The sequence below is a fragment of the Mytilus galloprovincialis genome, chromosome 9, assembly GCF_965363235.1.
Source record: "Mytilus galloprovincialis chromosome 9, xbMytGall1.hap1.1, whole genome shotgun sequence".
NCBI classification, from domain to species: Eukaryota; Metazoa; Mollusca; class Bivalvia; order Mytilida; family Mytilidae; genus Mytilus; species Mytilus galloprovincialis.
Window position 1 is genome coordinate 61,893,908 of NC_134846.1, and position 16,377 is coordinate 61,910,284.

Genomic DNA, 16,377 nt, shown 5'->3' on the forward strand with positions numbered 1-16,377 from the left:
GTCCGTCCATCCATCCGTCCGTCCATCCATCCGTCCGTCCGTCCATCCGTCCGTCCATAACACTTTGTGTCCGCTCCATATCTAGAGAACCATTATGATTTCATACTTTATACTTTACATGTTTATTAACCACCACCAGAGGGCGTGTCATGATGTATGTACAACTTCCTAGGTCAAAGGTCAAGGTAAAAAAACTTTGGTTTCAGTTGACAACCCTGTGTCCTGTGGTGAAGATCGTGTCCGCTCTATATCTTGAGAACCGTTATGAATTCAAAGTATATACTTGACATGTATATGAACCAACACCAGAGGGTGTGTCATAATTTATGAACGACTGCCTAGGGCAAAGTTCAAGGTCAAAAACTTTGGTTTCAGTTGACAACCCCATGTCCTATGGTAAAGATTGTGTCCGCTCTATATCTTGAGAACCGTTATCATTTCAAAGTTTATACTTGACATGTATATAAACCAACACCAAAGGGTGTGTCATAATTTATGTGCAACTTCCTAGGTCAAAGGTCAAGGTCAAAAACTTTGGTTTCAGTTGACAACCCCATGTCCTATGGTAAAGATCGTGTCCGCTCTATATCTTGAGAACCTTTATCATTTCAAAGTTTATACTTGACATGTTTATAAACCAACACCAAAGGGTGTGTCATAATTTATTTACAACTTCATAGGTCAAAGGTCAAAGGTCAAGGTCAAAAACTTTGATTTCAGTTGACAAACCCATGTCCTATGGTAAAGATACAATTTTTTAATGCATATTATTCACAGCGGGGCCCACAGAGATGGTTCCCATCTCAATGATATCTAGTTTAATATCATACAATGTCTTGTAACTAATACATAGAGATAATTTATTACAGGTATATTATGAAGGAACAAAACAATTTAATGTCAAGCCTGCCAAGGGTATTCAGTATTTACAAGAACAAGGCTATTTAAAGTCTCCACTGGATCCTAATGAAGTAGTGATCTTCCTGAAAGAGAACCCACGTTTAGATAAAGCACAGATTGGAGAGTATATCAGTAGAAAGACTAATGGTGAAGTCCTCAAAGCTTTTGTCACGTAAGCATAGGAACACCATTAACAATAAGTCATTTTACTAGTTGACACTTGTCTGTCAGAAAAAATGGTGACATGCTAGTAATAAAAGGCTATCAAATAGGTATTAATCTGTGGATTAAAATCTCACTTGTTTTAAATGAATAGATGACAATAAAATCTATAATAATTGAAGAGTAGAAAAGATATTCCGTAATAGTTTTGATCAGATAAATAACTTATTAAACATTATTGTATTTAGTTCTTGAATAAAGAATGTAGCAATCATTTATAATATATTGTGGTAATGTATTTTAAATGGCTGCATGTTTGAAGTCAAAATTTTTAAGTTTTAGTACTAACAAAATTCTTGACTCTATTTATATTTGAATCAACTTAGATCTACAAATGTAGACTGGATGACTGTAGATATAAATGTATGTGCATTAGTGCTATCTATGACGGCTTTCCACTTTTTACTAATAGTTTATTTGAATATTTTTATAGGTCATTCCACTTTGAAGATTTACGACTTGATGAAGCATTAAGGTTGTATCTAGAGGCATTCCGACTTCCAGGAGAAGCACCTGTTATATCTTATTTAATAGAACACTTTTCAGAACATTGGTCGGTGAGTTGTAATACATGTGAAAATAGAATGATTATGATCTGCACAATCTGCAGATCTATTAATAATAATGTGAATTCCAAAATTAATGTTTACACTTATCATATTGAATCCTTGATCTCGAGCAAAACTGCTAGATCTAATGAATGCTATTGTACATTTTATGAAGGATGAAGGATGAAACTTTGATAGTCAGTTGGAAGGGGGCGATAATTTTGGCTGGCCCGTGTTAAAGAGAGAGCAATATCTCTTGCACATAAAAGACACCCTTGTAGATTTTGAAAAAGAGCAGGCTAATGTCGCTACAAGGCAGCACTCACACCTGCAAAGTGGAAAGGGATTAATACAAGTTTTAAAAACTTGTTTCCTGAAAGACTATAAATAAATATGTTTAAACTAAGATTGTATACAGAAAACAATGTTTTATGTTTTTATTTCCCAAAAAAGTAATAGAGAACCATTTAATAACTTTCAAGCCTTTATTTTAACCTATGCCATTATTATTTTTTTTCTAGAGAAGCAATGGAGAACCATTTGCTAACTATGATGCAGCCTTTACATTAACCTATGCCATTATTATGTTGAATGTTGATCAACACAATCATAATGCCAAGAAACAAAATATACCTATGACAAATGCGGTGAGTTTTTATAATTTATAAAAGCGTAAGGTTTTACTCTAATAAGACTAAACAAAAAAAAAACTAGATATAAGATACATTTCAACAGCCTTTTTTTATCTGGTAATTTATATTAAAAAAAAACATTATTAAAAGATTAGATCGATTGTTACTTTGAATTGGCAAGATTATCTAATGTTCATGTTGTTGTTTATGTTTATTTTTATTTTATAGGAATTTAAAAAGAATGTGAACAAATGTAATGGTGGTCAAGATTTTGACCAAGACATGCTGGAGGAGATTTATAATGCAATAAGGTAATTATACCCCCGCTTTGAAAAAAGGGGGGTATACTGTTTTACCTCTGTCTGTCCTTCCGTCAGTCCGTCAGTCCGTCCGTCCCATGAATATCTTTCGTCGCATTTTTCTCAGCAACTACAATATAAGGATTTCTGAAATTTGGTTTCAGGGTTTATATAAGTCTGCTACACCGTTTGATGCCTTTTCAGATTCATCACTCGACAACTTCCTGTTTACCGAACACTTGTATTATTTTACACATGATAACCAAGTTGAAAATTTTCGTCACATTTTTCTCAGGAACTACAATACAAGGATTTCTGAAATTTTGTTTCAAGGTTTATATAAGTATGCTATACCTTGTGATGCGTTTTCAGATTCATCACTCAACAACTTCCTGTTTACCGAACACTTGTACTATTTTACACATGATAACCAAGTTGAAAATTTCCGTCACATTTTTATTAGGAATTACAATACAAGGATTTCTGAAATTTGGTTTCCGGATTTATACAAGTCAGCTATTACGTGTGATACGTTTTCAGATTCATCACACGACAACTTCCTGTTTACCGAACACTTGTATTATTTTACACATGATAACCAAGTTGAAAATTTCTGTCACATTTTTCTCAGGAACTACAATACAAGGATTTCTGAAATTTTGTTTCAAGGTTTATATAAGTATGCTATACCGTGTGATGCGTTTTCAGATTCATCACTCAACAACTTCCTGTTTACCGAACACTTGTACTATTTTACACATGATAACCAAGTTGAAAATTTCCGTCACATTTTTCTCAGGAACTACAATACAAGGATTTCTGAAATTTGGTTTCAGGATTTATACAAGTCAGCTATACCGTGTGATGCGTTTTCAGATTCATCACTGAACAACTTCCTGTTTACCGAACACTTGCATATTTTTACACTATTAAAATTATCCACTTGCGGCGGGGGTATCATCAGTGAGCAGTAGCTCACAGTTTCACTTGTTTAAATACTTTTAAAGTCTTAATAATGTGTGGTGGGATATTAGTGTACATCTACTTACAGTATAAAATGATAGAAATGTGTAACAACGTGTTCTGTTTTCTATTTCGCTATGTTTTACTAACATATGTCAGTTGTCCTTGACCTCCTTTTATAACCTCACTGTAGGAGGAAAGCTATATGACAATGTTCTTTTTTCATCTTTGATTCATCCCTTTTCAAGCCAATATTACAGTCACAAATTGTCTAGGATACTTATGAACAAAATGACTTCATATTTATACCCCCGCTTTGAAAAAAGGGGGGTATACTTGCATATTTTTACACTATTAAAATTATCCACTTGCGGCGGGGGTATCATCAGTGAGCAGTAGCTCACAGTTTTACTTGTTGGTCATCAGTTTTGTCAAACTTATACCATTTATAGTTGACATTTTTCACTGTTCTGTGTCAATGGGTAGGTTGGCTCTATTGATAAGCCTTGCTAACAATTTGACTATGTATTTTTATCTTTTAGAAATGATGAAATTGTTATGCCATCAGAGCACACTGGATTGGTTAAAGAAAATTATATGTGGAAGGTTTGTTTTTACAAAATACAAAATCTTTACTATCAAATTCAAAAAGAATAGAAATAAATATTTTGACTTTTTAGGATCACTTTAAAATTTTACTCTTTCATATAACTGTGCATGAATTACAACAAAAAATGTCTTTTTTATGACAACTGTTTACAAACTTTTAATTTTGTCATTCCTAGTACTTTGGAAAGAAATTGACTATTTTTTATCCATAGGTATTATTACGGAGAGGAGGAACAAAAGATGGCACATTTATACATGCCCCACCTGGTTCCTTTGACCATGAACTATTCAACTTGACCTGGGGGTCAACAGTTGCTGCTTTGTCCTTTGTATTTGACAAGAGTAGTGAAGAAGCCATTATACAGAAGTCTATAACTGGATTCAGGTAAATAGTGATAGTCTTGTTAGACTTAAATTTGTATTTTCTGGTATCTTCTTTAATTAAATGTTGTTTTTTATGTACAGTCGAACCTCGTTGTGTCGAAGTCGAAGGGACCGGACCAAAGTATTCGACTCATCCGAGGTTCGACTCATCCGAGGTCTAGTGTGTCGTCATAAATTTTGAATGCATGAAATACGGTATGAGATTTGATACAATGAACAGTGTGCTTTTTCCATTCAATCTCCATTTTTGGTCCTTCGTAATAATTAAAAACACAAGTACAGATACAAATCATGCACAAATAAAATCAATAGTCTACACAAATATTTACAAAGGTCAGTAGCTATAATTATGAAATCACGCGCAGCACGAAATAAGTTCTGAACGGTCTCTGATGAGGTCGTCTGCTTTACATTAAATTATCATGAATTTATTATAATTGTCCTAATCCTTTTATCAATTGTGATTAATGAGTTTTAAATCTAATGATTCATTTAAATTCGTTTCGTTTTTATCTCAGGTGAAAAATGTTCAACACACTAACATTCCGCTGAACGATCAACAAAGGTTTTAATTAGCGGCCACCATAAACATGTCATTTTAACTGTTATACAAACAAGTATGTTTACTCAGCTTTAATCTCTTTTGAAAATGATTAGTTGACATAAGAAATACATCCGACTTAAATTTTTATCATCATGATCATTAGGTCTGAATCTTTCGAAAATTCTTACTTTCGAAGTTTGAGACATCGGGGTCAATTTACATTAATTTTACTTTGACGGGACTATAAAATTTACTCGACTTAACCGAGTATTCGAATAAACCGAGTTCGACTCATCAGAGGTAATTATGCATTGATCAAACGTGAATTTTACCAGGACCGCGAAATTACTTCGACTCATCCGAATTTTCGACACAACGACGTTCGACTGTATTTCAAAGTATATGTTTTTAATAAGACCTTTCTTTAATACTTTAAAATATTACCTGGTAATCATAGGTCTTGAAGCAATAAATCAAACGTCTTTTATGATGTAGAATGATCTCTACACTAAAACAAGGTGTAAAATACAGTTCTTTGATTTTGTTTTTGACTGGTAATTTTGAATAAAGAATTATATCTCAAGATGCATTACTTAACTACCTTAAGTGATAAAATTGTGCTGTTCTAATGGACGTAAATTTGTTTTCAGGAAATGTGCCATGATTGCAGCATACTATGGAATGAGTGATGTTTTTGATAATCTTGTTATTTCCTTGTGTAAATTTACAACCCTACTTAGTGCTCATGAGGTAAGAAAAAAGAAACATGCAGGCAAAAAGATTCCTTATTATCATTCACTCGAAACAATAAAAATACTGTTTCATAGCATGATTAAAACCAAACATCTTTCTCTGTGACAGAATAAGTGTAGATTCAAGAATTATCATTTTAACTTTTGACTTATTGCTTTAAATAACAATTGATAGTTGCTTTACATCCAGTGGCAAATACTACATGCATATTAAAGATGATAACATAATTTTATTGGAGCTGGTAGAATAAAATTTTACTTCAAGCGACATTTTAAGGACAATAAAAACAAATTTTGTGGCCATAGAAAAACACCTTAGTAATGTTCTGATTAAAATTAAACAAATGATTTTGTATTACAGAATCCTGAGAGTATATCTGTGTCGTTTGGAGGTAATATGAAAGCGAAACTAGCAGCACAGACTGTGTTTCAACTGACTCACAGACATGGGGATATACTGAGAGAAGGATGGAAGAATATCTTGGACTGTATGATACAATTGTTTAGAGCCAAATTGTTACCTAAATCATTAATTGAGGTACATGGAAATACAAAATGTATAAAGTATTTTTAAGTACACATTTTCCAGGTTTTGACAGAAAAATTACTTAGAAAGTTGATCTTCTACTATAATCCAGTGGCGGGACTCTTTCAAAAACTCTTCCAACCACAACTTTTTTCTTTCAAATTCGGATTAATTTGGAAGATGTCTTCATTGAGTATACATCACCCACCAATAACTAATTTTTAGTGCCTCCATACCACCCTGTAAAATCAATTTTGGAGATCTTTATTGTTTTGTTTGGATTTTCTCTAAATGATAATATTTGGTTTTTCAGGTTGAGGATTTCATAGACACATCAGGGAAAATATCAATAATCAGAGAGGATAACACAACAGCACAAAGGTATAGAACATTTTGAACCTGATGAATTATAGTTGTCTGAATATATAAATTGTATCAATTTATTACCAGATTATGAAATACTGAGCTTGTAACCTGATAAGATTAATTAAAAAGGTTTAATCAAAAATGTACACAAAAAATCTATGTGTTTTAAAATTCAATGATTCATTTACGACAAACAAAAAGCATACAAGTAAAACCCTTCTGGAATAATGCTGTATTGGGATTGCAGTTATTTACTGTATATGATCTGCATGTATAAAACTATGCTGCCCTATTTGTCACATGGACCAGATAGGTCTTAGACTTTGTACAGTTTAACCAGTTGTATGACATACGCACCCCATTTGCCCTGTAGAGAAAATTGCATAAAGTAAAGACATTATAAAAAAATTGCAGTCAAGATGACCACTTACTTGAACAAGGAAGTAAAAAATCTCATTTAATTTGGAAAGCAGGGTCAAGATGTGCTCACATCTACATGAAACTAGCTTTGGGAGCTTGGTCATAAAACTTTACTCCGTATTTGAAGTACAAGATTTGTAATCGAAACACAAATCTAAAAGTTTGATTGATCAATTTTAAGTCTGAGTAAGATAATTGTGCTTGAAAGTTTTACGACGACTTGGCAAGGTAGCCACACTTGTTGGTTGTATTCTGCCACTGTAGAAAACAGATGAAAGTGTAATTAAAAAATATAAAGAATGAAATTTATATAAGTAGCTAAAAAAAAACAGATGCAAGTTTGAACAACAACAGTAGTTGTAATTGATTTTGATGGTTCAACACAAGTCTAAAAAATAATCAAGAAAACCAACAAAGTTCAATTATAGAAGTTCTGAATAAAACCTTTATTAGAAAATAAGATTTTCAGCCATTAGCAAATTTCATGTAGTGTTAGGAAATTAATCCAATTAATCTATTTATAGATCAGAGAGTGGAGTATTGAGTAGTTTTTACTCCTACTTCTCCATGTCAGAAACAGCTAGCACTAAAGGTCCTACACCAGAGGAGCAGGAGGCCACAAGATTTGCCCAAGAATGCATAGAAGAGTGTAACCTGGAAAACCTCATCACTGATAGCAGATTTTTACGTGAAGAATCACTACAGGAACTTGTCAAAGTAATTCTATAAAGATGATATGTTAAATTCATAGAGACGATATACAAATATCTTTCTTTTTCCTATCTAAGAAACTTATGCTTTAAATACATAACAATTTCAGCTTACATTTTTGATGATTCATGGTGAACAGTTATAAAATTGTGCATTTTTTTGTATTCATATTTACATGTGTTTTAAAATAAGAGTATAAAGATTGTAAAAAGTAAAAATGTTTTTAGTACTGTATCTATGAATTTAGTGAATTAAAGGAATTTGATCTAGAAAGATCAAGGATCCATTTTTAATTTGATACAACTCCACTCTAAATTTTGAAACATTGTCTTGTTTCCAGGCATTGATAGTACAATCACAAGGTCCAGAGGCCCATGTTTCTTCAGAAACTGCTTTTGATGAAGATGCTGCTGTATTCTTCCTAGAGTTTCTTATCAAGGTTGTTTTACAAAACAGGTATGTTTGATTTCAATCTCAAAAATATAGATTGTTTTACATGTTTTAAAGACCCTTGGGTAACAAAATGTGAATCAATTCAAAAAAGGAAACCAACAGTCTGATTTAAACTATAGCATATAAAAAACAAAAATGACAGACAGCAAACAATGACAACCATAGATTTACAGACCTCTTTCTTAGGACAAACATATAAAGATTGCAGCAGGGTAAAATATGTTCCTGGAAGAGTAATGTACCAACACATATCTAAATCAGACTTCCAAAATGAAACTTGAACCATCAGATTGGTGCTAAAGACAAAAAAAAATTAAAGAAATAAAAAACAAATTGTGCAATGGACAGATGAAACAATGAAAAAAAATATATAAGACCTCATAAACAACTACATATGTTATATAAAAAGAACATATTTCATACATTATAATGAATACTTTCTGTATATTTTAGGGATAGAGTAAATTTAGTGTGGCAAGGAGTAAGAGACCATATTTATAATCTAGTAGTAAATGCCAGTGAACATACATTCTTAGTGGAAAGAGCTGTGGTAGGGTTATTACGATTAGCCATTAGACTATTGCGACGAGAAGAAGTGGCACCACAGGTTCTAACGTCATTACGGATTACGTTAATGATGAAACCATCTGTGATACATTGTATAACTAGACATATAGCTTTTGGATTACATGATTTGTTACGGACTAATGCAGCAAATATACACACTGGACAAGACTGGTTTACTTTGTTTACATTGTTAGAGGTTGTCGGGGCAGGGGCTAACCCTCCCCCCATTTTACAAGTGTGTTCAGGTGTGGAAATGTCAGAAGCAATATCTGATGCAGGTAAGATACTTATTATTGATTATGGAAATTCTTCATGACTAATTCTTAAAAATTATGTATTTTTAATTATCGTAGTTTTGTGAAAGGATAAGGGGTTGTAAGGATTTTATTTTTGAATTTATTTGCAATTATTTCAAAATGTATGAAACAGCTATTACTTGAAGTGATCTGCTAGAAATCAAATTGAAGCTTCACCACAGCTTAAATGTTTCTATCACTTCTACTGTTTCTATTTTTAAAAGGATTCTCTGTAGACTACAAAAGTTGACCCTGGTTTGGAAAAATTGCTGAATTTTCCATTTCCATTCTTCAACATACTGCCTCAACCAAATCTAGAAACTAATATACAATGCATGTTACAACCAAACACAGATCAAGTTTGAATTTTGCGCCGTCTCTTTTCCCATTAAATTTTAAAGAAAACAAAGTGTTAATGTGTTTCAATAAGTTCATGGACTCTTGCATATTACAAGCAGGGCATTTTGTACCTTATGGACATGTTTCTCTTTTAATTTTACAGACAAAGTAGTGCATCAAGTTAACATATATAAACTGTAATTGTTATTGTAGGAGCACAGAGTGACAGTGAAGTAACCAGTGTTAGTACCTCTGATGGTTATGATAGAGGATATAATTCTGATGGAGACTTGTATGAATCCCAGTCAAAGGCTCATAGGTGTCCTTCACCTCTTGAAGTCAGACCTGTACCAGAAAATGGCAGCTGGTTACTTGTAAGTTTAACAAGTACCTAGTAACTTATAACGATAGAAATTATTTAACATTAATGGTGTTTTCTTCTGTGTATTTCACCACTGTTCTGTTGGACAGACCACAGCACTATCTGATCATTTAAAGATGCAAGGTAATCCTATATAGGACAGATTGTTTAAAATAAAAAAATATGCTCCTGCTATGAGCTGAGTGGGCATTAAGTTTCACCCTTGTCTGTCTGTCCGTATATACCTCTCAAAATTGGTTTCCGTTCTCTAACTTGAGTTTGCCTCAACCAAATGTTATCAAACTTATACCCAATGTTTTAAATACATTTAACACAGATCAAGTTTGAATTTTGGTGGCATCACTTTAAACATTCTAGAGTTATGCCTCTTTATAAATTAAAAACTTACAAAATATTAAGTTTCCATACTCTAACTTAAGTTTTCCCAATCTAGATGTTATCAGACTTATTCACAATGCTTATTCAAACAAAATATGGATCAAGGATTAATTTGGGTAGTGTCACTTTAACCAGTATTAAGTTATGCCCCTTCATAAATAGAAAAATTGCAAATATGGGTAGGGTCACTTTTATTGTTCTTGAGTTATGTACCTTTATAATGTTGTATGCAAGCAGGGCATCATCTGTGTCCATAGGGACACATTCTCCATTTTTTCTTTAGAGTTTTTGAACTAACTGATATTTATTCCAAAATCATTTCCAATCTTTTTAACTGAAATTTTACTCTATTATGACCCTTGTTCTTTGTGTGCCTCTTTTCAAGCATGCACAATATTTCATTTATATTTTTAGTTTGTTGTAACTGTATTGCTTTAGAAATGCATTAAACTTCTCCAGGAAGTCATTACAAGCCTGCAGTTGATGATAACTTGTTCTTACATTGCTATCATGAAAATAGGGAAAACAAACCAAAAATCAAATAAATGAATAAGCAATAAAGTTTTTTGTATCCAAACTACAATGGGAAGTAATAATTAGATTATTTCAAATCAATTGTATCAAAAGGTAGCTTGGATTTTAAATTGCATTAAATAATTGACAAATCCAGAAAGGGAGACAGTTTTGAATGGATAATCTTATCGATATGTTTTTTGTGGCAATCGTTAGAATAATTGTTATTAGAAAATTAACACAAATAATATTTACGAATTGTAGTATGTCTCTATTGAGAAATATCATTCTATGTCGATATCTGCAAAATTACTCATTAGTTTCATTTATAATCTGAAAAATTTACTTTATATCAATGCAAATGGTTACTGAAGGTCAATTAACAGACAAGAATTATTCATGTTCTTTTTACATTTCAGGTAAATAGAGAGAACATTTCCACTACTAAAGAAGAGCAACCAAGAAAAACTAGCTTAACAACAAATCAATATACAATAGAATTAAATGAAGAACTGTATTACTGTGATAGTAAATCTCTATTGAAATCATCAGAAACATTATCATTTCTGGTACGAGATGCTGCTCACATTACACCATTAAACTTTGAAAGTTGTGTACATGCAATAAGATCATTTGTGGAAACTAGCTTAAATGGGGGTAAGTAAAATTCTGTGTTAATATTTATGATTACGATTGTTAGTTATTGAAATGTTGCTAAACACAAGTTTTCTATCGTGCATCTTTTAAGTTATTTTTTTCTGTAGCAACCATGATCACATCATTGGCACTTGGATCTTTCAGTAGATGCTGTACATAGATGCATAATTAATTTTTTCAATTTATTTTTTCCAGGACTCCATACTTGTTGTAGGTAGTATTCATATAAACTAAGGATAAGTTATATCAAAAGTTCATCATTCATTCTTTTAAAAAACAAATTTCAGGTTGCAAAATTTTCTCCAATGTGTTCGGAATCAAATTAAATTATTTTTCTTTTATAGGTCGACAGAGAATCCTTTTACCTGAAAAGAAGCCAAAAATGACAAAAAATCAGCACAAAAAATCAAAACATAAAATGAAAAAGTCCAATTCTTCACCAAGTCGTTTACATCAGAATATAAATGTATCTGATGAAGAAGGGGAGGTAGAAGGAACTGCGGCAGGAATACATTCTTTATCTATACAGCTATTAGATTTAATGCACACACTCCACACAAGAGCAGCTTCTATTTATAAATCCTGGGCAGAAGAAGATAAAGTTTATCAAGATCCAAATGATTCAATAGATGCTGGAACTAATGCATTATGGGTAAAATGTTGGTGCCCATTACTGCAAGGTGAGTGGGAAGGAAAATATAATAATTGATTGAAAATTATAAAATGTAAACATACTTAATGTCTATCTGATAGAGAAATAGAAGTGCATGGATACTATGAATATCTTACTACATAACATCTTAAATTAGATATGATCCAGTATAAATTAAGAATTATCAATTGGGTGAAATAAAAGGAAGTCAATGGGTATAATTTGTATTGCCTGTTATAAATATTTTTTCAATATTACAAAACACAATATATCATAAATAGTTATATACACAAATGAAAATATATAAACATAAATATATAACCAAATTTTTTGGCAAACATCTGCCGCTATAAATTTATATAAAGAAAGAAGAAAAAAATAGAAAGAGGGAGGGAGGGTGGGTAATTTCAACGATATATCAAATTCAAAAATGTAAAGAAAACACTTTGCAAAAGTATAAATAAACAATTAACAACAAAGGAAATGTTTATATCCAATAAAAAGAGCGAAATGATCTAGTGAGTAAATTTAATGCAAGAGTTCATACTAACAAAAATCTAGTTTGAACCAGTGTGATTACTGAGGTGTTAAAATATAAATTTCACTGTTTTGCCAATTAAATAATTTAAATCTTAAATTAAACCATTTAAGACATTATGCCTCAATATTACATTGTTCTTTAAATGTTATAATTGACTCAGAACATATCAGTACTTGGACTGTATATATAATAGTATTGTTGAAAATAGAATACAGATCTTGTTTGATTTTGATGTTTCAATATTTTACTGTTTGAAGTTTATTTACCGTTTATGATTCTTGCCTTTAAATTATATAAGGTTACACTTTTATAATATATTACTTTGATTTCTACTGTATCTGGGATCGGAAGATCATATGATTTAAGTTCTATTTATTACATTGATAGCGGGATAATATAAAATAAAACGGATGTGGTATTCTTGCCAATGAGACAACTCTCCACTGCAGACAGACCAAATGTTGAAGAAGATTTACAAATATTGGTCACCATACGCCCTATATCAAGATAAATATACAGTCCAAATCCTTATATGTGCAAGGCATTATCACGTTGTTTAAATATATATAAAATATTCTAATGCAATTATTTTGTAACAATTGTTCTGATTGGATAACAGCAAGCGTAAAATTCTCTATCTCCTTGTCTGTAACTAAGGAAGCCGACATTTTGAATTTCGGAATGTATTGACATGTTATTTCTACAATAATAAACAAAAAACTCACTTGTTGGGCATAAAAATCTTCTTTTTATCAAATTTTATTACATTCTGAAGCGGAACAGAAGCCAGAAAACGGCCGGTGTTTATGTTTGACGCCGGAAGCATACCTATGACGTCACCTAGTGTAGGGACCAAAGAACATAACATCTTTTCGCGGAATTTTCTTTAATGAACATTTTACACTGAAATAATGATTGAAATTTAATTATAAACTTGTTTTGCATTAGAATAGAGATAACTGTATTGTATTTGAAGCTTTGCGGACGTCCATCGGTAGTTTTACTGTCGCAAATACCCGTTTACCTGTCTCCGCTCCGCGTCGCCAGGTAAACTAAATTTGCGACAGTAAAACTACCGATGGACGTCCTTAAAGCTTCAAATACAATACAGTTATCTCTTAAATATGCTTACAGGAATTGCCAGATTATGTTGTGATGTCAGACGACAAGTAAGAAGCCAAGCACTGACTTACCTACAGAGGGCATTGCTGGTTCATGACCTTCAAACATTATCTGCTGCAGAATGGGAATCATGCTTTAACAAAGTAATTGTTTTATTGAATATGAAGAAGAAAAGGTCATAAGTTCAGGATAGTTATTACCTTAAGTAACAATAAGTGGGTTGAAGTATTCATGTATTCCTGCAAATAAATTTGAGTAGATAAATGTAATGGTAAAATGTTCCTTTCCTTTCCTTTATATAAAAATAAGTAGCTATTGTTTACTGTAAGCCAACTTATTTTTGCTATTAAACCTTCGAACCACATTTACAGTCAAAAAGATAAAGTATTAAACTTATTTGAAATTATACTGTCATGTAGATAGATGGAAGTATTTTCTTATGTGTTGTATTCATAACCTTTTTGTATTTAAGGTGCTGTTTCCATTGTTAACCAAATTGTTGGAAAATATAAATATACAGGACCCAACTGGTATGGAAGAAACAAGAATGAGAGCTTCAGCCCTTCTCACTAAAGTAAGGATTTCAATGAGACAGAGTTGTACATTAAGAGGATGGTTATTTAGATACGCTACTCAAAATGCATTTTTTTTTTTTTTTAGATATTTCCAAATTGTTCTGGTTTATGAAAAACACAATCAGTGAAAAATATTTAAAATGCAATATTCATTCTGTGTATTTACATATTTTTATATTTTTATACAACACCTGACACCATTGATGTCACTGAGTACATTTACATTTTTTGTATTTATATGTTTTCTTACAGCACCAAACACCTTTCCTGTCATTGAGTACATTTACATTTTGTGTTTTTACAGGTTTTCTTACAGCACCTAACTCCATTGCTGTCACTGAGTACATTTACAGCTTTATGGTTGACTATATTAGAGTTTATGGACAAATACATGCATGCTGACAATAGTGATTTATTGGTAGGTGCATATATTGCATAGATTTGTGTTATTTCATGTAAATTTTAATATCATATGATAAACCAGGTCTCCCTCAAAAGGCAAGTTCAAGAGATTATTCGATGAAATTAGTTTATGAAAACAAATTTATTTCCGAAAGACTATTCAATTCTGTCAGTAGGTAAAATACAACTATCAGAATGCATTGAAAAATTAAGATAAAGCAAAAAATGTACAGAAATTATTCAAATTACTTGATATTCATATCACTTCTGTTATTTCTTTTCATTTTAAAATATTTCTGAGTGTAGATCTTGAACATAGATAAAACTGATTTCATATAGCTTATCTTTATATTTTAAATGAAATTGCAGTTACTTATATTTGTAAATGTTCAAATGTACACTGATTATAACATAATCAATTACAGGCTGAAGCTATCCCTGAGTCCTTGAAGAATATGTTATTAGTGATGGATACAGCAGGTATCTTCCAGACGTCTCATGGTGCTGAATCAACTTTATGGAAGCTCAGCTGGGACAGAATTGATACATTTCTACCTAATCTAAGAAATGATGTTTTTAAGCCTACAGTTAGAGGTAAAAGCACAGGGTTATGTATTAAAATAAATTGTTAAGTATTAAAAACTATCTGAATACAGTTCCATGGAAAATAAATATCTGCAACATTTTTCATCCAGAAAATGCATAGATGGCTAAAAACAGTGTTTAATAAAAATAAATAACCAGCAGTTGCAACCAGAAAAAACATAATCTGGTTCATGAAAGTTTGGAAAATTAAAAGATAGGATAATTCTACTGTCAAAATAAAAAAAACATTTGAGTTATATAGTAGGGTCATTTTCATAACTGATGAAGAGAATGTTTTTTTTTCACCTTTACTTATAATGAATAAATGAAATATGCAATGTTGACAGCAAATACTTATATATTTAATTGCTTTTTACAGAAGTAAAACCCACTCCTACCTTAGTACCCCCAACACCAGAGATAACACAGAATACCCCTTCAGTACCTCAGCCTCCTGAAATGCATTCTCCCCATGAAATGGAGGAAGAGGAAGAGGAACATTTAGAGGGAGTGACCGTCGTCAAAGATGTTAATGGTAATATTCATATACAATTAGTCTGATTACCCACTGGTTCCTTTTTTACAATGTTTGTTGTGTTTAGATTTTAATATAACAACAGCATTTCCATATCTCAAATTCATAAATTACTTCAAGATTGTTGTAAAATGATAAAATTTATTTCTTTGATTAACAGTTTTGGTAAATTTGAAATTTTCTCATTAGATAATATTTATTTTGGCAAATAGTTGGTGTTAATCATAGTAAAAATTAAAAAAAAAAACAGTCATGAATACTTATTTTTTATGCAATGTAAAAAATTTGAAAATAACCTTGTTTCAGTTTTGTGTGAAATGTTGTATTTAAAGATTCAGTTTGTTTTAATGTTTGAATGTTGTATCTTAATTTAGACTTATTGACTTGATTATTAACTTTATTTGTAAATATTATCTTGATTATTGAATAAGTTTCATTAATTACCTATCAAGGTCACAAACTATGACTTTCTTGGGGGAAATGGCAATATCTGTAGTCTACATC

At 31.4% G+C, this 16,377-nt stretch overlaps 1 protein-coding gene across 4 annotated transcripts in view; it reads left to right on the top strand.

The window, feature by feature from the left end:
* LOC143045535 (Golgi-specific brefeldin A-resistance guanine nucleotide exchange factor 1-like) overlaps positions 1-16,377 on the top strand; it is a 49,599-nt gene that overhangs the window by 26,399 nt on the left and 6,823 nt on the right. For all 4 annotated transcript variants that reach the window (XM_076218114.1, XM_076218113.1, XM_076218115.1 and 1 more), the window contains exons 17-36: positions 870-1,072; positions 1,556-1,679; positions 2,192-2,317; positions 2,531-2,613; positions 4,107-4,170; positions 4,386-4,558; positions 5,752-5,851; positions 6,215-6,391; positions 6,693-6,760; positions 7,690-7,882; positions 8,217-8,332; positions 8,783-9,174; positions 9,745-9,905; positions 11,224-11,461; positions 11,806-12,141; positions 13,789-13,919; positions 14,249-14,350; positions 14,656-14,769; positions 15,179-15,347; positions 15,718-15,873. In XM_076218114.1, coding sequence (XP_076074229.1) covers positions 870-1,072; positions 1,556-1,679; positions 2,192-2,317; positions 2,531-2,613; positions 4,107-4,170; positions 4,386-4,558; positions 5,752-5,851; positions 6,215-6,391; positions 6,693-6,760; positions 7,690-7,882; positions 8,217-8,332; positions 8,783-9,174; positions 9,745-9,905; positions 11,224-11,461; positions 11,806-12,141; positions 13,789-13,919; positions 14,249-14,350; positions 14,656-14,769; positions 15,179-15,347; positions 15,718-15,873 — 3,226 coding nt within the window. The remainder of the gene's footprint in view (positions 1-869; positions 1,073-1,555; positions 1,680-2,191; positions 2,318-2,530; positions 2,614-4,106; positions 4,171-4,385; positions 4,559-5,751; positions 5,852-6,214; positions 6,392-6,692; positions 6,761-7,689; positions 7,883-8,216; positions 8,333-8,782; positions 9,175-9,744; positions 9,906-11,223; positions 11,462-11,805; positions 12,142-13,788; positions 13,920-14,248; positions 14,351-14,655; positions 14,770-15,178; positions 15,348-15,717; positions 15,874-16,377) is intronic.